This window comes from Mustela erminea, chromosome 14, assembly GCF_009829155.1.
Source record: "Mustela erminea isolate mMusErm1 chromosome 14, mMusErm1.Pri, whole genome shotgun sequence".
NCBI lineage: Eukaryota > Metazoa > Chordata > Mammalia > Carnivora > Mustelidae > Mustela > Mustela erminea.
The window spans coordinates 33,511,653-33,537,185 of record NC_045627.1 but is presented as its reverse complement, the minus strand read 5'-3'; the positions used below and the strand labels follow the sequence as shown (position 1 = coordinate 33,537,185).

The 25,533-nt window shown below is 38.1% G+C and overlaps 1 protein-coding gene across 3 annotated transcripts in view; it reads left to right on the top strand.

Moving 5' to 3' along the window:
* Positions 1-25,533, top strand: part of CTNNA3 (catenin alpha 3) — a 1,797,739-nt gene that overhangs the window by 932,005 nt on the left and 840,201 nt on the right. For all 3 annotated transcript variants that reach the window (XM_032312382.1, XM_032312379.1, XM_032312381.1), the window contains exon 8: positions 25,238-25,318. In XM_032312382.1, the coding sequence (XP_032168273.1) occupies positions 25,238-25,318 (81 nt within the window). The remainder of the gene's footprint in view (positions 1-25,237; positions 25,319-25,533) is intronic.

Here is a 25,533-nt window from a genome sequence, read left to right as displayed (position 1 = left end):
ATGAAAAGTTCTGAATATATCTGTGATGTCCATCTGGTCCAGTGTGTCGTTTAAGGCCTTTATTTCCTTGCTGATCTTTTGCTTGGATGATCTGTCCATTTCAGTGAGGGGAGTGTTAAAGTCCCCTACTATTATTGTATTGTTGTTGATGTGTTTCTTTGATTTTGTTATTAATTGGTTTATATATTTGGCTGCTCCCACGTTGGGGGCATAGATATTTAAAATTGTTAGATCTTCTTGTTGGACAGACCCTTTGAGTATGATATAGTGTCCTTCCTCATCTCTTATTATAGTCTTTGGCTTAAAATCTAATTGATCTGATATAAGGATTGCCACTCCTGCTTTCTTCTGATGTCCATTAGCATGGTAAATTCTTTTCCACCCCCTCACTTTAAATCTGGAGGTGTCTTCGGGCTCAAAATGAGTTTCTTGGAGGCAACATATAGATGGGTTTTGTTTTTTTATCCATTCTGATACCCTGTGTCTTTGACAGGGGCATTTAGCTCATTAACTTTCAGGGTAACTATTGAGAGATATGAATTTAGTGCCATTGTATTGCCTGTAAGGTGACTGTTACTGTATATGGTCTCTGTTCCTTTCTGATCTACCACTTGTAGGCTCTCTCTTTGCTTAGAGGACCCCTTTCAATATTTCCTGTAGAGCTGGTTTGGCATTTGCAAATTCTTTCAGTTTTTGTTTTTCCTGGAAGCTTTTAATCTCTCCTTCTATTTCCAATGATAGCCTAGCTGGATATAGTATTCTTGGTTGCATGTTTTTCTCGTTTAGTGCTCTGAAAATATCATGCCAGCTCTTTCTGGCCTGCCAGGTCTCTGTGGATAAGTCAGCTACCAATCTAATATTTTTACCATTGTATGTTACAGACTTCTTTTCCCGGGCTGCTTTCAGGATTTTCTCTTTGTCACTGAGACTTGTAAATTTTACTCTTAGGTGACGGGGTGTGGGCCTATTCTTATTGATTTTGAGGGGTGTTCTCTGAACCTCCTGAATTTTGATGCTCGTTCCCTTTGCCATATTGGGGAAATTCTCCCCAATAATTCTCTCCAGTATACCTTCTGCTCCCCTCTCTCTTCTTCTTCTGGAATCCCAATTATTCTAATGTTGTTTCGTCTTATGGTGTCACTTATCACTCGAATTCTCCCCTCGTGGTCCAGTAGCTGTTTGTCCCTCTTTTGCTCAGGTTCTTTATTCTCTGTCATTTGGTCTTCTATATCACTAATTCTTTCTTCTGCCTCATTTATCCTAGCAGTGAGAGCCTCCATTTTGATTGCATCTCATTAATAGCTTTTTTGATTTCAACTTTTTAGATTATAGTTCTTTTATTTCTCCAGAAAGGGCTTTTATATCTCCCGAGAGGGTTTCTCTAATATCTTCCATGCCTTTTTCGAGCCCGGCTAGAACCTTGAGAATTGTCATTCTGAACTCTAGATCTGACATATTACCAATGTCTATTTTGATTAGGTCCCTAGCCTTTGGTACTGCTTCTTGTTCTTTTTTTTTGTGTTGAATTTTTCCGTCTTGTCATTTTATCCAGATAAGAGTATATGAAGGAGCAAGTAAAATACTAAAAGGGTGGCAACAACCCCAGGAAAATATGCTTTAACCAAGTCAGAAGAGATCCCAAATCATGAGGGGGGAGAAAGGGAATAAAAAGAGGTTCAAAGAGCGAGATAGAAAAAAAAGAAAAAAGAAAAAAGAATGAAAAGAATTTAAAAAAAAGATAATGAATAAAGAAAAATATAAAAAAGAAAAAATATATATATTAGATAAACTAGTTAAAAAACGTTAAAAAAGAAAAGGGTAAAAGTTAAAAAAAAAAATTTACCAGAAGGCGAGAAAAAAAAAACAAAAAATGAAAAAGAAAAAAAATTAAATTAACTGCAAGGCTAATAAAAATCACAGGGAGAAAGCCATTAGTTCCGTGCTTTGCTTTCTCCTCCTCTGGAATTCTGCTGCTCTCCTTGGTATTGAAACCACACTCCTTGGTAGGTGAACTTGGTCTCGGCTGGATTTCTTGTTGATCTTCTGGGGGAGGGGCCTGGTGTAGTGATTCTCAAGTGTCTTTGCCCCAGGCGGAATTGCACCGCCCTTCAGGAGTTTTTGTTCCCTGAGCGCTTTCCGTAGAGTTCCGGAGGACGGGAATACAAATGGCGGCCTCCTGGTCTCCAGCCCGGAGGAGCCGAGAGCCCGGGGCAGCACTCCTCAGTTCGCCCTCAGAGAACAGCGCCCAGTAACTCCCGTCTGCCTAACCTCCGGCCGTGCTCCGAGCTCACCGAGCCTGCGACCGATTCAAGGTAACACTGAGCAGTGATCTCACTGTCGGCTCTGTCTCTGTAGCCGGCTTTCCCATTCCAGTACCCGCAAGCTCTGCGACACTCAGACACCCCCGATTCTTCTGTGACCCTGCGGGACCTGAGGCTATGCTGACCCCGCGTGGGCTTCGCCCCAGTTTAGCCTCTGGAGCGATGTCCCTCAGCAGAACAGACTTTTAAAAGTCCTGATTTTGTGCTCCGTTGCTCCGCCGCTTGCTGGGAGCCGGCCCCTCCCCCCGGGGTCTATCTTCCCGTCGCTTTGGATTCACTTCTCCGCCAATCCTACCTTTCAGAAAGTGGTTGTTTTTCTGTTTCCAGAATTGCTGTTCTTCTTCTCTTCGATCTGCCGATGGATTTGCAGGTGTTTGCAATTTTTAGATAAGCTATCTAGCTGATCTCTGGCTAGCTGAAGTAGTCTCAGCCTGCTACTTCTCCACCATCTTGACTCCTCCCCTATTACCAATCTTTTAAAATTACTTCACAAAGTAGTCCTAAAGAAGTATTGTTTTTCAATCCTATTGTGTGCCATCTCCCCAGTGAAGTCTTATATGTTTTGCAGTTGTACAAATTAAACATGTACAAATTTATAGTGGATGAGTATAATACTTCTAACCAACTCGTGGAATTAAGCATTGGAAAGATAGTCTTTTTCACAGAGTATTGCTTACTCTGGCAAGAAAATATTGATTGTAATAAGGTTCATTCAGTCCCAGTATTCTTATAAAAATACCCAGTATCCATAAAATGTAAATAATTAATTAATTAACTTATTCAACAATAATTATTGCATCTTATAAGTGGTAGGCATATACTAAGTGCTGGGAAGTAGGGTAGTGAACAAAAGTTACTCAATCCTTTTCCCTCTTAATATTTCTAGCCTGTTTATTAGGGGAGATGTACATTAATCAATTAAATACAGAATGAATTTATGATTATAACCTGCAATAAGAATTTGTTTTTGTTTTGTTTTAAAGATTTTATTTATTTATTTGACAGAGAGAGATGCAGAGGGAGAGGGGACATAAGCAGGGGGAGCGGGAGAGGGAGAAGCAGGCTTCCTGCCAAGTAGGGAGCCCAATGTGGACCTCCATCCCAGGACCCTGGGATCATGACCTGGGCCAAAGGCAGCTGCTTAATGACTGAGCCACCCGGGAGCTCTGTAATAAGAATTTATAAGTGCTGTGCGTCTGGAAAGGCTTTCTGGAAGAAGCAGCACTGGGGATGAGATAGTAAGGATGAGTAAGGGTGTGCGAAGGGAATTCCGAATTGAGAGAACAGCATGAACAGAGTCCTGCAGAGAAGGAGGGAATGGATGTTTAAAAAACTGGAAAGCCTTCATGCTTGGAACACTAATAGTAAAGAGGTGCCCTGAGATGGATCTAGAGGGATGGTTAGGCAGAGGCCAAATCTTGACCCTAGGAGATAAGATCTTAGGAGGTTTAGGTTGTAAGGATTTGGGTCCCTGTGTAGAATCCTTTGGAGTGAAACCATTGATGGGATTTAAGAGGAGAACATGACAGAAAGAGGATTTTTAATTACATATTTACTTTAAAATTGTACTGAGTATGGAGTGGAGAGTGCATTGGCTAGGAGACAGGAAGGTGAAAAGTTCTAGGAAGACCAGTTAGGGCATGGTGACAGTAGCCCGGGCAATAACAGATTAAGGTGGTGGTGGTGGTGGTGAAGATAAAAGTGAATGGGTCCAGCAGTATATATGAAAGGCCTTGATGAGCTCTTGGAGGGAGAAGGATGACCTCCAGTGATAGCTGGTGGTAAAGAGATCAAGTTTGGGTGGCATGGTAAGGAGATTGGTTTTGAAGATGAAGATGTTCTTTGGCTCAAATTCTATTAGTACATAAGATTATTTGACTAGATGAGCAATCATATTGCCTAACATGAGAGTAACATACATTTTGTTGTACATTACTTATGGCATCACAAAATATATCAACTCCATAGTGACTCTTTGATATTAAACAAGTTCCTTTGCACCAAGGATGCAAAGAAATTAACATGTTCTGGATGAGATTGTGCCTCTTCTTCCATTGCCTGATGGTCCTGCTCTTGCCCACATGTTCTTTGCTGGGATATTGCTTTTTTGTACCTGAGAACTTTTAAGTTAATATCTGCTAATCTAATAACTTTAGGAACCAATTTTTTTTTAGCAATATAGGAACAATGTAACACAGGAATTAAACCCTTAGGATTCAGGTGCACCCATGTCCTAAGACCGCCTCCATCATATACTAGTTCTGTGTTCATGAAAAGCAGTTTGCTCCTCTGAGCCTCAATTTGCTTCTGCCAAAGGCAGACAGTAATTATTTCATAGGGTGCTTGGTACATTATACCTAAGCTATTAACATTTGATTTTATTGTTGTTATATTATTGGTATTTTTTAGCCTCTGCTTCTCTTCTATATACTCTGCAAAATATTGGTCAACGCATGGTTTTACTGTTAATTCAGAAACAATATTTTTGTCTATAAGTCTACTTTCTTTTTAACTTGAGTATTTCCAGCTTGCAAGGTCTTGAAGGTGGAAATAGAGAAAAAAAAAAAAAAGAAAAAAATGTATATTTAGGTAGAGACACCACCTAATTGAGGCACAATGCTTAATAAAGAGTCATGAAGAGGGGCCTGGGTGGCTCAGCTGGTTAAGCGTCTGGCTTCTGTTCAGGTCATGATCCCAGGGTCCTGGGATCGAGCCCCACATCAGAATCTCTGTTCATCAGGGAGTCTGCCTCTCCCTCTTCCTCTCTCTTTCTTTCAAATAAATAAAATCTTAAAAAAATAACAAAAAGAGTTACCAGGTATGACTTAGTAATTGCTGTGTATCAATTTTAATATCTTTTCCTCTTCCCTTTCCCAGTAAGTGCCAGCAAATTAACATTCAGCATCCTGCCCCTGCCAGAGCATGGATTATTTACATATGTAGATACCTTCAACTGGTAGACAATAGCTTCTACCCAGCTGCCCCTCTCTCCTCAGTGCTCCTGCCCATGCTGAGGTGCTACTGCTCAGGCCCTCCTGTTTGCCAAATATTTTGAATAACACTTCCTCTGCTCCCACCCTTCCCATCCCTTACCATTTACTGCTTCATGCACAATATTGGTGTGTATCGATATAGAACGTACTCCACTTCGCTATAATATCAAGAACCTACAAGAATCAGTATCTTCTGTTCTTTCCCAAGTCATGATAAAAATTAAAATTTTGTTAAATAGATGGTATGTTTACATTGGTGTAGCAGGAGGAACAGTAAATTTTTGTGAATTCAAATGCTCTTAATCCATAAATATTAACTTTAGTTTTTTTTCATAAGAACAGAGTTTTAGTAAGCATATAAATACAGCAAAAAAATGTTTTGCTTATAAAATGGTAGAAAAGTATTTTTTCACATACTTGTAACAATTGACACCCTTGTTATTTATAAAATATCCCACTGAGCTAAAAATATGCTTCTTACACATGATTCTTACTTACCTGATAAAGTACTTAAAAACTCTTTTCAAGTCACAGCCCAGCTTCAAGGGTTCCTGTCTACAATTATTCTGGATCTCCAAACTTCCATATCTTTAAAATAGCTGTATAATCTAGGTTCACACCAAACTGACTGTCAGCTCCTTACAATCAGGTGCAAGAAATTCAAGTTTTGTTTTTTCATATATAGGTGAGTGCGAAAGACTGACCCAGGTAAATTATTCGAGCTCGTTTGTTCTGTGATTGCTAGTGTGATTCTTCAAATGCAGTATTTGTGGTTTTCTGGTTTTTTTGTTTGTTTGTTTGTTTTTTGTTAACCTGAGCTGGTCTTGCTGCATAATGTTATATCTGTTTTTATGACCCATGATTTCTAGCTAGTTCATTTGGCTCTGTTTCCCTGAGGTTGACAGTAGGAGGAGTTAATATCCTCAGCTTTCTAACAGCAGAAAAGGGTCACCCCCGTCTCTTACTTACTAGCTCTCTGAGCCACACTGCAAGAAATATTACAGACAACAGTTTCATTTTCAATTTAGACACCCATTATTTGATGTTTACAGGCCATTCCTAATTCTGAGTCTGGAATTTATGGTTTGTTCTGGCGATTATCATCACAGCAATCTCCTGCAACTCAGCTGTGCTTCTCAGGGAGCTTTGCGCAGCTTTATCAGTCTTCCCTGACGTCTGGAACTGATATACGGCACCACGTCCAAATCACGCCGCTCAGAGAGACTTGGTTTATGACTCCCCCGATATCCGTCTCTTCTGCTGGGTAGGCCAGTTTGCACAGCCTCAGTGATGGGGAAAGTTGACCCTTAGGAAAGGGAGCAGTAGTCTTTAAACAAATAAAAACAAAAACAGAAACAAAACAAAACTATGTGTAAGACTCGGAACCCCTCTCCACCAAAATTAGCTGATATCACTAATTCAATTAAATTTACTGAGACTTTTTCTGCGCCAGATAAGAATGAAGCAAAGGTATCACCTGGTTTGCCTGGCAAACTTAAGACAGGAGTCATGGATTGGTCTCCTGAAGGGATGGTAAATTAGTGGCAGTGATTGCCTCAAAATGATGGCCACATTTCAAACGGTTATTTTAGTTTCCGTTTTGAATATACAGTATTTGGTTTTGCCTTTAAGACAAATGGCTATTTTCTAGGCTTTCTTTGATAGCATTAATTAAAGCTCACTGAAAGACCTTAGAAATCTCTGTGTTTTAGTTGTCTGTGGAAGAATCATGCACTAAGCTCGCAGTTTTGAAAGGATATAGTAACACTTGCATAGGTAACAGGTGCGTAGTTCAAATATCATTTTAAATCTTGTTGACTGTATCGCAAATAAGAACACTTGCAAGTGCCTGCCTACCTTTGTGCTTTTGTTGTGGTCTGTCACTTGCCTCTCCTTCCTTCCAGGGAAGATGAGAATCAACAAAACTAGACAAGGAGACTGGGCTTGGTTATAAAAGGGCTTCCTATTCCTTCTTCCCTAAATTGAAGTCCATTCAATGCCTCTCTTGAGAATTCAATTCTGACATGGAGGGACTGACAAGGCAGAGAGGAAAAGAGAGAGAGAGAGATCTACAGAGAGAGCTCTAAGTGTGTCCTCCCCAACGTCTATCTAACCTTGCTCACCAGGTAAGGTGCTCCTCCTTGAAGGACCAACAAACTCAAAATATTCCTCCACTAGCATTTTCTCCTTAAGGACTGAAATAAAAAAAATATTCTTTCTTGTAGGGAGATACAACCAGAAAGCAGTAAGTACCCCCAGTAGTAACAGGTGCTAGATGGATGTCAGATTGGGAAGGGTTACCCCGTTTTATAGAAAAGGAAACTGAGGCACAGACACTGTGATTTGTGCAAGTTTGCAAGTCTAGTAAGTGGAAAAGTTAAGACTTAAACCCTCCCTTCTGACTGACTAAGTAGAGATCTTTTTTCTTCTACATCAATGAATGAAAAAGGGAAACTTGGAAAGATGTATTTGGAATTAGTCTTAGAACTATCAATTTGAATAGAGAAGGATTTTCTTTGAAATTGCATTGTGAATTTTAAATTTGCATCATTCTGTTAGCAGGGTGCTAGGTGAGTCTGCGACACTATTGTACAGTTGGACTCACCGCCCTTAGGTCTTTTCTCTTTTGATGCCTTCCTTTCCCTGTGACTGACTTAAATACCATCCTGATGCCTGTTCTCTGAAAATGGTCACTATTTTGTGTATTTCTTAACAAAGCCCCTTCTTCCTGCTACTTATTCCCAATAGCGTATCCAACATGTAATGCTTCTAAGGCAGCTTTTGGAGTTTAAAACTAAAATAACAATGGTGTTCAAAAAGCTAGTAAAATAAAGTGATTATATTTTTTATCTCTCACTCTTTAATTTTTTTTCTTTTTTTTTAATTGAAATATAGTTGACATGTGATGTTACATTGGTTTCAGGTATAAATCATAGTGATTTGGCAAGTCTAAGCATTATGCTGTGCTCACTACAAGTGTGCCAGTCTTCTGTCAACATACAAAGCTATTACAATACCACTGACTCTATTTCCTATGCTCTACCTTTAATCCCTGTGACTTACTCATTCCATAATTAGAAGCCTGTACCTGCAACTCCCCTTCACTCATTTTGCCCATCCCCCTGCAGGCCTCCCCTCTGGCAAACATCAGTTTGTTTCTGTATTTATGGATCTGGTTTCACTTTTTATTTGTTTGTTCATTTCTTTTGTTGTGTTTTTTCAAGATTCCACATATAAATAAAATATTTAATATTTATATTTCTCTGACTTATTTCACTTAGCATAACACCCTCTAGGTCCACCCATATTGTCACAATGGAAAGATGACATCCTTTTTAATGACTGAGTAATATTCCACCACCATATGTATATGTATATGTATACACACACCATATATACATATACATATATATGTATGTATACACACACACACTGTATCTTCTTTATGAATATATGTATACACACACACTTGTATATGTATGTATATGTATACATAAAATACACTATACACACATACACACACACACACACACACACACACACACCCACACACACCATATCCTCTTTATCCATTCATCTATAGATGGATATTTGGGTTGCATCCATATTTTGGCTATTGTACAAAATACTTCAATAAACATAGCGGTGCATATGTTTTTTTCAAATTAGTGTTTTCATTTTCTTTGGTAAATATCCAATGGGAGAATTACTGGATCATACAATATTTCTATTTTTAATTTTTTGAGGAACCTTCATATTGTTTTCCACAGTGGCTGTGCCAATTTACATTCCCATCAACAATGCATGAGGGTTTCTTTTTCTTCATGTCTTTGCTAACACTTGTTATTTTTTGTCTTTTTGGTTTTAGCCATTCTGACTGGTGTGAAGTGATATCTTATTGTGATTTTGATTTGCACTCCTTGATGAATAATGATGTTGAGCATCTTTTTATGTCTGCTTGCCATTTATGTGTCTTCTTTGGAAAAAAAAAATCTATTCAGGTCCTCTGCCTATTTTTAAAATTTGATTATTTGTGGCTTTTGATTTTGAGTTGTGTAAGTTCTTTATATATTTTGGATATTAACTCATTGGAAATATCATTTGCAAATATTTTCTCCTATTCAGTAGGTTGCCTTTTCATTTTGTTGATGGTTTCCTTTGCTGTGCAAAAGCTTTTATATTTGGTGTAGTCCCACTGTCCCTTTAATTTTATATAGTGGGTAAGTTCTTCCCCTAACCCTGAATGACAAATCAAGAAATCTCAAATTTGTTCTAGTTAACTTTGATCTTTTGTGTCATTCCTTTCTTCTAATTAGTAGTTAGGATGTAATTGTCAAAACTTGTATCTTGATTTAAATTGGTCCCAAATTTCCCACACTTTGGGCCTACTGCATGTAGGAAATCAATAACTGGGAAAGAGAAGTTATTGGCTTTTTCTTTTTTTCCTCTCTTTCAGGCATGAAGCAAGGGGAAAGAGGAGAGGAAAGGGGAATAGGAAAGCTATTGCTGGCTCTCTGGGTGTTGGGAGCTGAATTTTTCCCTAGACTTACTGTGTTGATTAGGGTCCCAGCAAGAGAAAACATGATACACCAAGCTGGTAATTTGAGGAAAATGTATTAAAAAGCTTATTTACATAGGTGTGGACAAGGTTTGGGAATCAACAAGGGATGGAGCATAGCCACTGCAGGGAGCCCACCCATCTCCAGGCTTGAAGGAACAAGTGAGGGAATGGTTCCTGAACTCTGAATGGGTGTCCTCTTTATGAAGAAGGCTGCCTGACAAGAGCTGTGGTCTTCAAAAGAGGAACTTAGTCAACTTAACAGCAACCCCTCATAGTAGCAATAAAAGAATAAGTACCTTGACCTTACTCTCCTTCCAAACTCTTATGCTTCTCATTGTCAAATCCACTTGAAAGCAGGGAATAAGGCAGCATTTGTATGAAATCTGGATGGTAGGGAACAACGGTATGGTGACAAGGGGTGGTGAATGGATCTGAAGGGGCAAATGGGAAAACCAGTCACAAGGGACTTCATGAGTTCCTTGGAGGTCCAGATTTTACCTGTAATTCCCTTGGTATGAGTGGTAGCTTCTCCCACAGCTGACAGCTTATCCTCAAAATCTAGCAGTTTCTATAACTCCTCTTTATTTCTCTTTATTTATTAATCTAAGTAATGATCTTGGGCAAAACCCAAGATGACCTGAGATCAGTTGTCTTTTGCACGAGACTCATACCTGGAGCATGGCAAATGTTCAGACAATGGATTTTTTTCTATTTATTCCCCAGCAGCTAGCCAGGCATCTCTCATCAGGTAGATTTCTCCAGTTAGAGTTTATACTTGCAACTGAATCTCAGCTGCCAGGGACTCATACCATACTTTCTAAATGGCCCCACTGAAGTTTCTTTCATCATCCTCTTCCCTACATACTAGGGAAAAGGATAGAGATCCTAGATTGCTTTGTTCATATAAATTCTTTCCATAAAATCTCACCTAGTCTCCACACATTATGGCCTTTATATCTTCTTTATAGATTTGAGGTTTCAGAGTCATATAACTGGCTTTTCATTATTTCTTTTGAAAATCATTATCTTGGTCTGACACATCAGTGTGAAATTCCCTTATGTGCATCTTGGTGCTTTAATTAAATCTAAATATTTGAAAGAAAAAAAGAAATGGAAAATTTCATATACTGGGTAGAGTCTGGAAGGGGGAACATGGGGAGGAAGATAATATTTTCAAGTGGAGGGTGTTGGTTCCTCTCAAGTTACACCATATAGATCAATATTTATTTTGACTGCTTGTAGGTTAGATCCTGTTTATGAATTTTTTTTTTCTGTTAAAGATGTATGCACAAATCAAGTTTCATAACAAAAAGAAATATTTTCAACAGGCCTAAGAAGGCTTGCTCTATTTATATATTTTCTGCAAATAAATTTTAATTGTAAAGAAAATTATTACCTGCTAATGTATTTTGAAGGAATGAAGGAAGGTTTTGTTTTGTTTCTTTTTTTTCCCATATGCCAGGTTTCTTTAAGGTATAACATCTCTCTCTCTCTCTCTTTTTTTTTAAAGTTTCAAGTTTTTATTTAAATTATGGTTAGTTAACATATACTGTAATATTAATTTCAGGACTAGAATTTAATGATTCATCACTTGCATATAACACCCAGTACTCATCACAAGTGTTCTTCTTAATGCCCATCTCCTGCCCATCTCCCCTCCAGCCACTATCAGTTTGTTCTATGTAATTAAGGGTCTATTTTATGGTTTGCTGCCCTCTCTTTTTTTCTTTTCCCTATGTTCATCCATTTTGATTTTAAATTTCACATATGAGTGAAATAACATGGTATTTGTCTTTTTCTGACTGACTTATTACGCTTAGTGTAATACATTCCAGCTCCGTCTCTGTTGTTAAAGTATAACCTATTTGTATTTTTTTTTTTTTTTTTTTTTTTTTGGATCTAAACGGATTTATTTTGTGTGTGTGTGTTTCCCCCCTTTCCTCGGCTTCATAGCAAATGAAAAAAATATCCAATAAAACGGAACAACACAAGAAAACTTTCAACGACCTATTTGTATTTTAACTTTTCTCCATGCCACAGAATCTAAGACTCTTTGACTTAGGAACCTTAAAAGTGCTAATTGAAGATAGCAATGATAGAAAGTCTTTATTTTAAACATTAAGAATAAATCCATTTTATTTTTATAGTGTTAAAAAGAAACATGTCTGCAAGGCAGTTAATAGTAAAAGTGAAAACCATAAGCAGAACAGTGGAAATCTATTTGATCTGTATTTCGCATGTGTGGGCCATAGAAAACCTTTGTTAGATGTTCTATAATAAACCTTATAAGGCTCACTTTTGGCTGAAATTTGACATAGAGAGTATACTTAAACTATGAAAACCCGACTCAGGAAATAAAAAGAATATGAATTCTTCTTAACAAAGTGGAGAAATGGCAAGAAAAATTTTAATGAGAGCAGTGTTCTAATACTCTATCTCACAAAGCATGGTAGAGATAGAAAAGTTGCTAGAGAATAGGGGTTCTATTTAAAAGATGGAAACTAATTTGGACTATGTGTAATAATGCTATGTCATTAGTTGTTAGACTCTGGTAGTGGCTTCTAATATAAAGATCTTTGCCATAAGAAGTCAAGGTGTAATTGACAGCATAAAATACCACATTCTACTTTCTCACAGATATTCTTATATTAGTATTCACAGCGGTTTTTCTTTATTGGTAGGCAGGCTCCTGAAGCTGGCTGCTGGGTCAAGCAACACAAAATTAAAGAGATTTTTTAGAATGAGCTATATCTCTTTCTGAAATATGTTAACAACTTCTGACAATGACTCACTAAGGGGATTTTGGAAAATGAAATGTCAGTAAAGACATAATACACACCTTAACCATTAATTGAAATTAGAGGACTTGTGAATTTGGGCCTAGCTATCTATATATTTTTTTCTATATCAACTTTTCTGAAGACTACTCTTTTCAAGGACTCAGTACTATGTAACACGATCTCTACAACTTTTCTGATAACTATAGTAAATCCTTCTTAAATTAGTAGATTTATATCATGTATCATATATTCATTCATTTTCTTATCAGGTCAATCATTTTTTAAACAATTATTCAAATAAAACAATACTGAACCTCTATTATGCCCAAGAACTGTGGGAAATTTAGCAGTAATTCAGTAAATAAAATAATTTCTGTTCTATACCCCCTGTGATTTTACATTCAAGTATTTTTATTGCTAATAATAAAGAAAATGTATTAAGTGTCAGCTATATGACTGCCTTGCATGCTTTCTGTACATTTATTTTATTTAATTCACCTAACCCCTAAAGAAGGTATTGCCATCTCCATCCTATAGATGAGGAATCTGAAGCTTGCCATTCATAACTGGCATGTGGTCACTTTGTTAATTAGTCTTGGAACAAAGATTTGAAGACTATCTATCTAATTCTACTATTTCATGACTTTTAATGGCAACTTAACACAACTGTGATTTTAAGTGCAGTGTTATTGATATAAAATGTCCTGAACAAGCTGAGAAAATAAATCCAGTTTCAAAAGCACAGACATTATTTTTTTTAAGCTTTTCTTTTTATTTGAAAGAGCAAGAGAGAGAGAATGAGTGGGGGAGGGGGCAGAAGGAGAGGAAGAAGCAGGCTCCCTGGTGAGCAGGGAACCCAGCCCAAGATCCTGAGATCAGGACCTGAGCCGAAGGCAGATGCTTAACCCACTGAACCACCTAGGCTCCCCAAGCACAGATATTATTTGTTTATATGCCAATACCACAACTGACTGATTTAGTCAATTTTGACTGTGATTAGGCAGATTTCTTATTTCTTTGTTTTAAACCATTAATCCTCAAAACTATGATTTATGCAAACAGAAAAACAAAGAATGCATATACTCACACACACAGAAACAAAACCTGTGAAACTGACAGGTTTTCTATTACTTTGTTCTGTCAAAGATGTTATAAAAATAGAAAATATTGTGCCATTAAGTAAAGCATCATTTTATAAAAGAAACAACAAAAATTTTAACATAAAAATATGAAAAAACTCTCAGATTAAAGGACAGATCTTATGGTTAAATAACTCAATTATCTGTATTTTTGCATTTTACCTCATGAGTCCTGAGATGAGTATTTAGAAACCATTAATGTATACAATATTTTGAATCCTGCCCTGAACCTAAGTAAAACCTTCAATTTTGAATATATTCCCTTCATTTAATAGTAATCATATCCTGATTTATAGGAATAGTCACTGACCTAGGAGCTGGCAAGATCTGAAACCCATTAGAATAGGGGTCACAGCAAGTTTAGTTTAATGCTGAATCACTGAAATTAATAAACTCTATCTTTTCAATTTCTCCCTATTAAGAACAGAGTCTGTTCCAGAGTTTGCTGGGCTTCAGTGGAGGACAAGAAACTCTAGCTGGAAGAGAGGGGAAATGGGGGCACAGATCGAGGCATGTTATCATAATAGAAAATAGCTTGAGGTGGAAATAGTGCCAGAGCCGATGGGAAATAGAGTCTGAGGCTTTTCTTGACTCTTCAGCGTCTTGTAAAGTTACATATGGGTCATGGGGATGGATCTTTGCATCTGTACTTGGACGTATTATGACTGATTTTCCATGGCAAGATCTTTAAGAGATGCCCATGGTTTACATCCATCCCTGAGATTTAAGATTGGTTAGTAACATGCCCAGGAAGATAATTTGAATTTTATTGTGGTGCAAACCCATGAATATTTCTTTCATGTTTGGTGTGTGCCCATTGAAACCCTGCAGTCTGGCATAACATCTCTGGTCTGAGGACACATGTGACCGAAGGCAGTGTCCTGTTCTCAGTATTTGATTATGTGTGTTCTAGACTGTACATCCACAGAGAACTCCAGCACCACATGCTCTTAGAGCTGGGGTCCCGGGGTGCAGGGAGAGTGCAGGGGACTCTGGAGATCACTTAGTGCAATGGCCTCCATTTACAGATGCAGAGACTAAGGTCAAGAGAAGTGCTTCAGCTTAGTTAGGGTCACCTAGAGAGTTTATTTCAGATCTCACATTTTCTGATCCACAGATTAGATTTCATTCTCATACCAAGTTTATGTTGTACCTTCTTTAGGGAATAACGACAATAATCTGTGAATGGAAACACCAATTGAATAGAATAACAGCTAATAGAGTGAACATTAATTACTTTTGTTAAAATATAAATACTAATTTTATTAATAAAGCCGAATATTAGTTACAATCAATAAAAGTGTAGTTAGCTACTTTTCCATTATTTATTTTGTCTACAATTGTTAGTGGAGTGCTGAATACTGTGGTAGGCACTAAGATTACAGAGTGAAGACTTGACAATTTAAAAGATGAGGCTATAATGCCAATTGAATATTACCCCCACCTTAAAAGACCACCAGAGACGTGAGTCAAAGCCAATCAGCAAGGGTCGTTTATTGCAGGTTCGAACCTGGACCTCTGCGGCGCTCGTTGCCGATAACGCCGAGAGGTCCAGAGCTGGGTTGGTGCAGGATTTTTATAGACAGATACAAACAAGTTTCGGGTGGGGCTGAGCTGATTGATTGACAGTTTGAACAGGCATACTTGGCGTCAGTGGATTGGGTCAGGGGACCCCCGCGCGAAAGCAGACAAAGCAATCTTACAGAAGCAGAACTGGCCGGTTAGCCTACCACGCATTTGGAAAAAAAAGCACTATCAGGATATTGGAGGCCTGGTTACTTATCAAGTAAAGACAATTGGGAGTCTCCTGGTGGAATGTTACATTCCTGCTATCAAGCATCCTTGTTAATGAGATTTAGGTTTAGAAGAAATTTAACTTTATTTACTTTTCCTTCTACCTCCACCTCCTTCGGTGTTTTATGGAGGGGAGGGTGACATTAGGGCTATTGATAAGGTAACTTCTTTGTTGTAAATCTCAAGGACATTTGCAAACCAAGGGAGACTCCTACCCTGCAGGACTGTGATTTCTGCAAGTTAACTATTTATCATTTTATGGCAGTCAGGGGTGCCTGAGGAATGCTACACATATGGAGGGGAGCGGGTGAAGGGGGGGTGCAAGGCGCCAGCTTTTGCTTTGTCCTCAGCCAGCCTCCTGCTCCTTCAAGGCAGAGTATAAATAAAGGGTGACAGAATATTTTGCAAGGGTTATAACTGAAACATGCAGGGAAAACTGTGGAAACATAATCGAGAGGGTTTTTAATTTTTGTGTTTTTTTTTTTAATTGGGGATAGAAAAGAAGATATAGAAGATGAGGTGCTTAAATTGAGTTTTGCATTACGAAGTAAGAATTCTGAACAAGAAGAGATCAGAACATTCCAGGATAAAGGTTTAGTGTTTGAAAAACAAAAAACAAAAACCAAAAGAACCCCCCAAAACCCATAGGGGCAACAGCCAGCTAGTTTGAGAAATGCAAGGGTTAATAACGATGGTAAACACTATCTATAAGTAGAGTAATAACTGCTAACATTTCTTGAGCCCTTCTTATTTGCCAGAACTTGCATATCCTACATCTTTAATTCCTTATAATAACCCTATAATATAATCGCTCCGTTATCTCCATTTTTATAGGTAAAGAAGCTAAGAGCTGGAGAGGTTAAAGATTTGGCTGAGGGCATATAGCTGTCAAATAGTAAAGCACAGATTCAAACACAATTTTAACTGTCGTCACAAACTTCTGTGTTATTCTGCTCATTATTTTTAAGAAATAAATTTATGTAATTTACAGAAAACATTAATTTGGGTTTAAGTTACAGCTCATTCAAGTCGTTACAGTATAGTGGTTAAAGCCTCAGATTAGATTCAGCTCAAATTGATCCTACCACTTACCGCATTTCCTCCTGGGTAAGATATTTAAATTTACTGAACTTCAGTGTCTTCACATGCAAATGTGTGAGCAGTTACTGCGAATGGCATTTGAGACAATAAATGTAAAAGTACTTTGCTGTGGTTGATATTTGACAATGTGGATTCCCTCTCACAGCCTCTCAGTCCCACCCCAGCAGGAGTTTGCCTGGGGCGACATCTTACTTCTTCAGGAAGACAGAAGTTCAAGACACTTGGGGTCTTTATCCTACTTCCCTGATAAAGTTATTTTTTAAAACCTCATTTCAAGTCTCAAAGCTAATTTTTATTTGTTTTAGTTTTATTTTTATAGCACAGACTTTGTTTCAGAAATGTGTTTTAGTGTACCCTGTCAGGATGTTTTCCTGACATGCCATTCAGGAAGATGGCATTTTAGGATAGATTTCATTTTTTTATGCTTGTCTGTTTGTATGTCTTTCATGCCTGAAAAATGTGGACTAGAATCTGTGCTTCTGCTAAGTGTTAAGCATAAAATATTTTTAAAGCTATTTCTGCAGAGAAGAACTAATTTAAGGGCATCATATTTCATCTTTACCATGCAATGAAGATTTCCCATTTAAAGGGAAATGTGTCATTTTAAAAGGTTGAATATGATGGCACACATTTAAAAAATAAAAAAAAATAAATAACAAAACAACAACAAAAACATTTTTCTTGCAGTTTAAATTCCATATGGGCTCCTCTCTGCACTGATGACATTTTTATTTGATTATGAATTAGACAAATTTTCATTTGCTTTAAACTTTATCCCTTAGTATTTGAAGCTTCATAATTCTTTTGAGGTCAACATCATGACCTTCCTGGTTCAAATGTCTCCTTTTATTCGTACCATTACAGATTCATATTATGCATATGTTTCCAGCACATTTTTAACAGTTGTTTATGCAAAAACTTGTATAATACAAGTAATATATTGTCCTATAATTCTTATTTTTAGAGATCATGGCCCTTCTAAGAATTTTAAAGTTAGAAAGGAATAAAGGGGGGCGCCTGGTTGGCTCAGTGGGTTAAGCCTCTGCCTTTGGCTCAGGTCATGATCTCAGGGTTCTGGGATCAAGCCCCACATCGGGCTCTCTGCTCAGCAGGGAGCCTGCTTCCTCCTCTCTCTCTCTGCCTGCCTCTCTACCTACTTGTGATCTCTATCTGTCAAATAAATAAAATCTTAAAAAAACAAAAAAAGAAAGGAATAAAGGAACAATTTGGGGCAAATCTTTATTTTATGGGTATGGAAAGTAAGGTCCAGAGATACTACATAATTTGCCAAATAGTACTTTTATCCAGTCTTTTTTTTTCTCTATTTATTCAACAAGTAACTTTTGAGCTTCTACTATGTGCAAAGCACTGTAAGGGATGCCATGAGGGACAGATTGTGTGTAAGAAGTTTCTGTCCCTCAAGGAGCATACAGTATACTGAGAGAGATCCATGCAGGTAAACAGTCATCCATAGGGCAAACACTAATGAAGTTGAAAGACCCTAGAGGACCCGCACCCAAGGACGCACTCACAGACCACTGGATGCAATAAGCAAGAGGATTTTATTCGGGCATGCTCAGACTCCCAGGGACACTTGACCACGAAATCCGCGAGGGATGGGTCAGTGTCTGAGAGCCCCGATCTGTTTCGGGAGTGACTTAATATAGAATTTTACAGTCCATTACATCAGAGCCCTCACTTTTCTAGCCAGTAATTTAAAAGCATTACAGCAAGGCCTAAACACAGGTAGCCAATCCTTTAAAACCAACCATACATTCTGGCCAGTCATCGTTCAGGTAGTGTACAGTAGAGGGTACGTGTTGAATTGCACGTTTCTAACCTTTATCTGTATACGTGCTGAACCGCATGTCTCCAGCTAGCGTACGTGCTGAACCGTATGTCTCCGGCCTTGGTACGGGAGACAACCCTTATCAATTTTACTTAGTAGTAGGGGAAATTCTTAACAGGGGAAGGGTATAACTTCATTTGATTACACAGCGAGCGAGGGTTTAAGCAATTTTTCATTTCTTAGCAAAGCATTAGAAGCGTTATTATACAGAAGCCAGAAACAGCTGGGTTAAACACAGATTTTTGCTATTCGTTATCCTGTTATGCTGCTTGCTGACTCCCTTATCTATGGTCAGCTGGCCACAGTTTCTTAGTTAGCATAAGCTGGTTATAAAAAGAATGTTAAAACTTATAGGCTATACTATAGTTCTGACCTGGGGTCCTTCATTCCCCCCTTTTTCTTTAACATGGGTATAATCTTATATCCATCTGTTTTGTTCTTCAACTGAGTCCTTTTGGGACTCTACTTGTTTAAGTAGTTGGTATTGCTGAGTCAAGACCATAGTCTGAACAACAGATAGGCGATCTTTAATGAATTGTACTAACCTGTTTAAGACACAAGGACCAAAAGTTAGAATTAATAACAGAATGATGAGAGGGCCCATTATAGATGACAACAAAGTAGTAAGCCAAGGTGATCTGTTGAACCAGTTTTCGAACCATCCCTGCTGGGACTAAAAATCCCTTTTTCTTTGAGCAAGTCTTTCTCTGAGTTTATCCATAGTTTCTCTGACTACTCCAGTTTGATCTGCATAAAAGCAACATTCTTCTTTTAGGGCAGTCAGGGGTGCCTGTGGAATGTCACACATATTACCAAGGGGAGTGGGTGGAGAGGGGGTGCAAGGCACCAGCCCCTGCTTCATCCTCAGCCAGCCTCCTGCTCCCTCATCAAAGTGAGCTCTTCACAAGCTCTTCAGCAATTCCAAAACTGGTATCATCATCCTTGTATTGACCCAGTTTTCCCTTTAAAATGACCAGTTCAACAGCATTATCTAACTAGTCATCCCTGTTGGAAACCTACACCCAGCCTACGTTGATCCTCTTTTCTTTACCCACCCTGAGCATCTGCCAGTCATCAACCTCTCCTGTATACTGGGAGTCCTTAAATCTGTTGATTTTCTTCATCCTGACTGCCAATGCATTAATTTTAGCACCTTTTGCCTTTTTGTACACTCTCGCTGCAACTGTCTAACTCCTCTGCCTGTCTCTGTTCTTAGTATCCTTAAATACATTATGCAACTCCAGCCAGGTTGACATATTTGAATAGTGGTCATTTGAATAATGGCTTCACTTCTGAGATACCAGTGGTCTATAGGATCAATCTCACTTTTTAATGTGGCAGCAACCTCCAGGAGCTGGCTTCCCCCCCACCCCATGCTTTTTATACTAGTTACCAAATATTCTTGAAAGACTTTTGCCTTTCTGTGCAATTTATCTCTGCCCCCTTAGAGTGACCTTCTCTTTCATCGTCACCAGGCTGACTCCTACATGTCTTTTGGTATTCAGTTGTTACCTTCTCAGGAATCTTTTCCTCATCCTTAATGAGAGTGCAGCTCCCATTGATCCATGGGTTATCCCGGATACCTCTATTAAATACTGTGCTTATGTTTGTTTCTAACATGCGATGTGTGTTTCTCAAAGGCAGGTATTAGGTCTAATGTATCATCAGTCCTTAGTATAGTGCCTGGCATTTGATAGATAATAAAGATGTATTGAACAGATTAGATTATTTATTGAACAAAATATTATAAAAGAAACATAAACAGTATAAAAAAGTATTGTGGAATTTGAGTATTTAATTTCAGCTGAGATGCTCAAAAAAAGCTTCATCTAAAATTTAGTTGAGTCCTGAAAGAAATTCATAATCAGAAAACAAGGTCAAAAGTGCCAAATGAGATTTTTCATATGGGCAAAGTTCCCGAGTTTTGATTGTATTGCATAGAAAACAAAGGGTTCATTATGGTATCTCATTAATAATTGATGGGTAATTATGAGAGTAGGTCATGTGGAGCCTTAAATGCCATGATCAAGAATTTTTTATTGGGCGCCTGGGTGTCTCAGTGGGTTAAGCCGCTGCCTTCGGCTCAGGTCATGATCTCAGGGTCCTGGGATCGAGTCCTACATCGGGCTATCTGCTCAGCAGGGAGCCTGCTTTCTCCTCTCTCTCTGCCTGCCTCTCTGCCTACTTGTGATCTCTGTCTGTCAAATAAATAAATAAAATCTTTAAAAAAAAAAGAATTTTTTATTAATTCTATCAACAATGGGAATACACTGAAGGGATTTAGAACAAGAAGGAACATAATTAGACATTAAGTTGCTTTTTTATTGTTTATTTTATTTTATTTTTGAGGGGGCTTTAAAATTTTTTTTTTTTATTTTTTCAGTGTCCCAAGAGTCATTGTTTATGTACCACACCCAGTGCTCCATGCAATACGTGCCCTCCTCAATACCCACCATCAGGCTTACTTAACCCCATACCTCCCTCCCCTCCAAAACCCTCAGTTTGTTTCTCAGAGTCCATAGTCTCTCATGCTTTATCTTCCCCTCTGAGCATAACAAATAGCATGGAGGACAAGGGGAGATGGAGAGAAGGGAGTTGAGGGAAATTGGAAGGGGAGGTGAACCATGAGAGACTATGGACTCTGAAAAACAATCTGAGGGTTTTTTTAATTGTTTTTAAGATTTTATTTATTTGAGAGTGGGAGGTAGAAATCATGTGGCTGGCGGGGGGAGGAGAGTGGTAGGGAAGGGCAGAGGGAAGGAGAGGAAAAAGAAGAGGAAGAAGCAGACTCCTTGCTGAGCAGGAAGATGGAGGAGGGGCTTGATCCCAGGACCCTGAGATCATGACCTGGGTCAAAGGCAGACATATAATGGACTGAGCCACCCCGGCACCCCAGACGTTAAATTTCTTTATTAGAGTAAATAACTTGAGGGTTGGGCTTTTTTTGTTTGTTTCTTGCTCACTCTTTTATTCTTAAATCAAATGTGATTTGTGTAAAAGTAGGAACTCTGTTTATTCAACTATATAATGAGATGTGTTTTAGAATAGTACTGTCTGATATATCTTTCTGCAATGAGGGAAATGTTTTGTATCTATGCTATCCATTTTAGTAACCACTAGACACATGCAGCTATTGCTCACTTTAAGGGAGTGAAGAATTGAATTTTTAATGTTATTTAATTTTAATTAATTTATATTTAAATTTAAAGAGCCACATGTGACTCGTGGCTATTATGTTGGACAACACAGTGTAGAAAGTTTTCCCTAGCAGGGTCCCAACAGAAAACAGATGGAACACTCAAATTAGGATAATTCAAGGAAATTTATTTATAGAGAGACTTTTTCCAAATGTGTAGGCAGCTTTAAGGGAACCACAAGAGAGCATCCAATTAACTGCAGCGTGACATGGGAGCAATGGTGAGACAGAACTGATGGAAAGACTCATAGTTAGGATTATAAGCCTGGATCACATTGGAATAATATTTAAAATATGCAATAGTAGTTTTAATGAAATATCACTGAATGAAATCCATGTTCAGAACTGTGCTTTTCAACAGAGCCTTTCCTGACAGGTTTTTTTTTTTTTTTTTTTTTTTTTGGTGATGAGGAATGTGATTGCTTTCTCTACACAGTGCTGATCTGTGCTGTGTATTCTCAGCATTTTCCCCCCTGGTACTCTGCTGTAAGCGCTGCCTTTTCCATTCGCAGGGCTGTGCTGACTTAATGGAGGTTCCTGTCAAGGCTCCTTTAAGAAGCATCCTCTCTTCTGAGCACCTAGAATGCAGGCCGGCTCTGTTATCTGTGGTTATGTTTTAATATCCTGCCCTTTCCATCCCTTACTTCAGCATAGTTCACCTTCCGTCCTAGCTCATTGCTTGATGATTTGTTAAGGCTTTGAAAACAGAAGGAATGAGGGCTTTTAAGCAGGATGGGGCTATTTCTCCTTGCTTTATTTATTTTTATGCCATGCAAAAGGAATAAAGAGGCATAAAATGGCTTGACTGAGTCAAATAAATCTGGGTAGATAGAGCAAGGACCCAATAAGAAGCTGGAGGTAAAAGAAGAAAAGTGGGGGTGGGGAGATACAGGGAAAGAAGAAGGGAAAACTTAATACTTCCTGTAGTGATAGGGACTATTTATTGTTACTTAGAGAACAAAATGCTTTTCACCCAATGAAACATTTTAAACTAACATTAAGCTCTGGATAGAAATTAAAAAATCATCTTTATAGTCCTTATTTAATCCCATGAGGCTGTCACCTCCTGTCATCCTTTATTAAAGTATTGTATGCTACTGCTGTTTGTTCTGAGAAGGTTGACATCTTTCAGTTATTCTGATGAATCTTATCATGGAGGCTAGTGAGTTTTTATGGTCAACACAACAGGAATCTCCTGTATTATTTCTGATATCCTGTGTGAGGGGCAGTGAGGGGGAGGTATCTCTTCAGTCTGTCCCACTCCTCACCTCTTTTACTATCTCTGGCTTCATGATGTTGAAAGAGACAACCAAGAGCTACACTGCATGAAACTGTAGAATATGGGCTTGGTCCTTTAGGTAAAATTAGAAACTGTTTTATAGCCCATTGTGTATCTGCTCATGCCATTGCCTTCCATGGCTCTGCATTAACTTTTCATTATTTTCTACTGCTAGCATGGGTAATGCTGGGTAGGAGCTGAAAAGGTAGCCACAACTTTCATCTGGGTAATTGACACCAATTGCTTTTATTGCTCTGACATCTAGAATTTTAGTTGTCTCCAGCAATCAGACAACAAAGAGAAATAAAAAGTATCCAAATTGGGAATGAAGAAGCCAAAGTCTCTATTTCTTCCTCTCTCTTCTCTCCACTTCTTTCACTAGATACAATCTCCATCATGTACATATTGCACACTCATTGTCAAAAAGAAAAAGTGGTAAGAGACTTAGTAGTCCTCTACTGTTTCCCCCTAAGAGGCATCTGGAAACGCATGAAGCCAATATCATTGGAATTTAGTAGACAGGGGCCCATGGATGCCAAACATCTTGCAGTGTATAAGGTGGTTTCAAATGACAGTGATTTTTCTCCATCTTAATTATCAGTAACACTGTTGCTGAGGAAATCTAGGTGTAACTAAAGTTTGGGTGGGTAACAAAGACCTCAGCTAATAGAGGATTTTAGCTGTGCCTTGATGGACAAAATCTTCTCAAGAATCTAGTATGACACCTTCCTGGCATTTGGTGGGATCCTAATAAAACTATGTTCTGTTCTGAATTAAGTTGTTCACTTTTAAACTCGTCAACACCTTTCAATACGTCCTCTGCGAGTTGCTTTCAGGAACAGAAAAAAGCTATACTTGTCAATGTCAAGATTCTAACAGTATTGTAAGAGTGGTGAACTTGCATAGAGACAAACATTGGGAAATTTGCAAAATGCTATTGGAACAAGGAAAGGTGAGAGTTTATTCCTGAGGAGAGTTGGTGAGGGAACTCTATGGAAACCATTGAGGGACAGGTAGGATTTTAACAGCAGGTTATTTTGTAGACACTTGCTGAAGTCAAGAGTATATTATGTATAAGAACTTGGGAGAAGAGGTAGACATGTGTAGGAATATTATTACTGGAAGGGTAGTACTTGAGAAGATGTAACAGAAAATGGGACTAAACAGAGGCTGGGACAGAGTATATAGATGTTCTTGAACTTCTTGTAAAGAAGTGTCTCCCCTTGAAGGTATGGATTTATCTGTGAATGTAGTCATTGGACGTAGAGTATGACACACAGCCTAATGGTCCACTCTTTACCTTCATTTCCTTCTTCATGGAGTCTGTGCTATAAACTTCCTCAGTTATCAGCTGCTTAAACTTACCTTCCTGATTTTCAAGGTCTCCTCGCAAGAGCCCTTTTCAGTTTATTAATTTAAATGGTAGCAATTTTCTTAGAGGTGAATCACATAATGATTTTTTTCAATCTTTTTTATACAAGATAGGACTGAGAAAAGTATGATTAGATTCAATTCAGTTGTCTCCCACAAAAGTAATATGTAGAAAATACCAACCAAGGTGACTCCCTGTGTGCTTAATAGCCAAAGATTTAGGTTAAGGGTATAACAGAGAACTATTCTGCTTAAAGAAATGAAAAGGTGTTGCACAAATTATCTTAAAGAGCCAAAAACAGCGTCCAGTTCCTACTTGAAACAATTTGTTCTTGGAATATTGTCAGCTAAAATTGTGGTCAACTTTTGCAAATTGTATGAATTTGCACTGCATATTTTATTTGGTGTTTAGCAAAAACTCCAATATGGCTCTGCATAACTTACACAATACACCATGAAAATGACTTCAGAAACTCCCACAGAAGTTGACAAATTGGGCATCTAATGCTTTTAAGCTAATTGCGTGCTTTGAGGTTAAAGAGTCAACTTGTTAAGAATGAAGATCAGAGTTTCTTGGAGAGAATGCTCTACCGACTGCCACACTGAATACAACCCAGCCCCATATCAGAAATGTTACAGAAGCTTAAAGGAGAAACTAATGTGAGCTTTAATCACCATTCTACTTAGTCTTAAGTGAAGTGCTCATGAATCATATGCAATATCATAGCAGTTTTGAAACCTATTCTTGAATTTTCAAGCTGTTATTTTCAGGAAATTTAGAAAGAAAATTGCTAAGTGATAAAGAGTAATCTGATACCATTGCTTATGCCATTTTTTTCCCCCTCTCTTTCAGACTGGAAAAAAGGAAAGGAGTAATACCCTGAATATTGCAATAGACAACATGTGTAAGAAGACAAGAGACCTTCGCAGACAGGTGAGAAAGACAGAGGCGTGGAAAAAGAAACACCATACTAAATGAACTTTATCCACTGCTAGAATATTTGTTTTTGTCCTTCTTCAATTAAGTTAGAACACAAAACAACAAGAGTAAATACGTAACTTCTATATTTACATACCACAACCATTTTTCTGGCCAACATAATGTTAATAATAATATAATAATGAAAGAACATGTGACTTAATATCAGG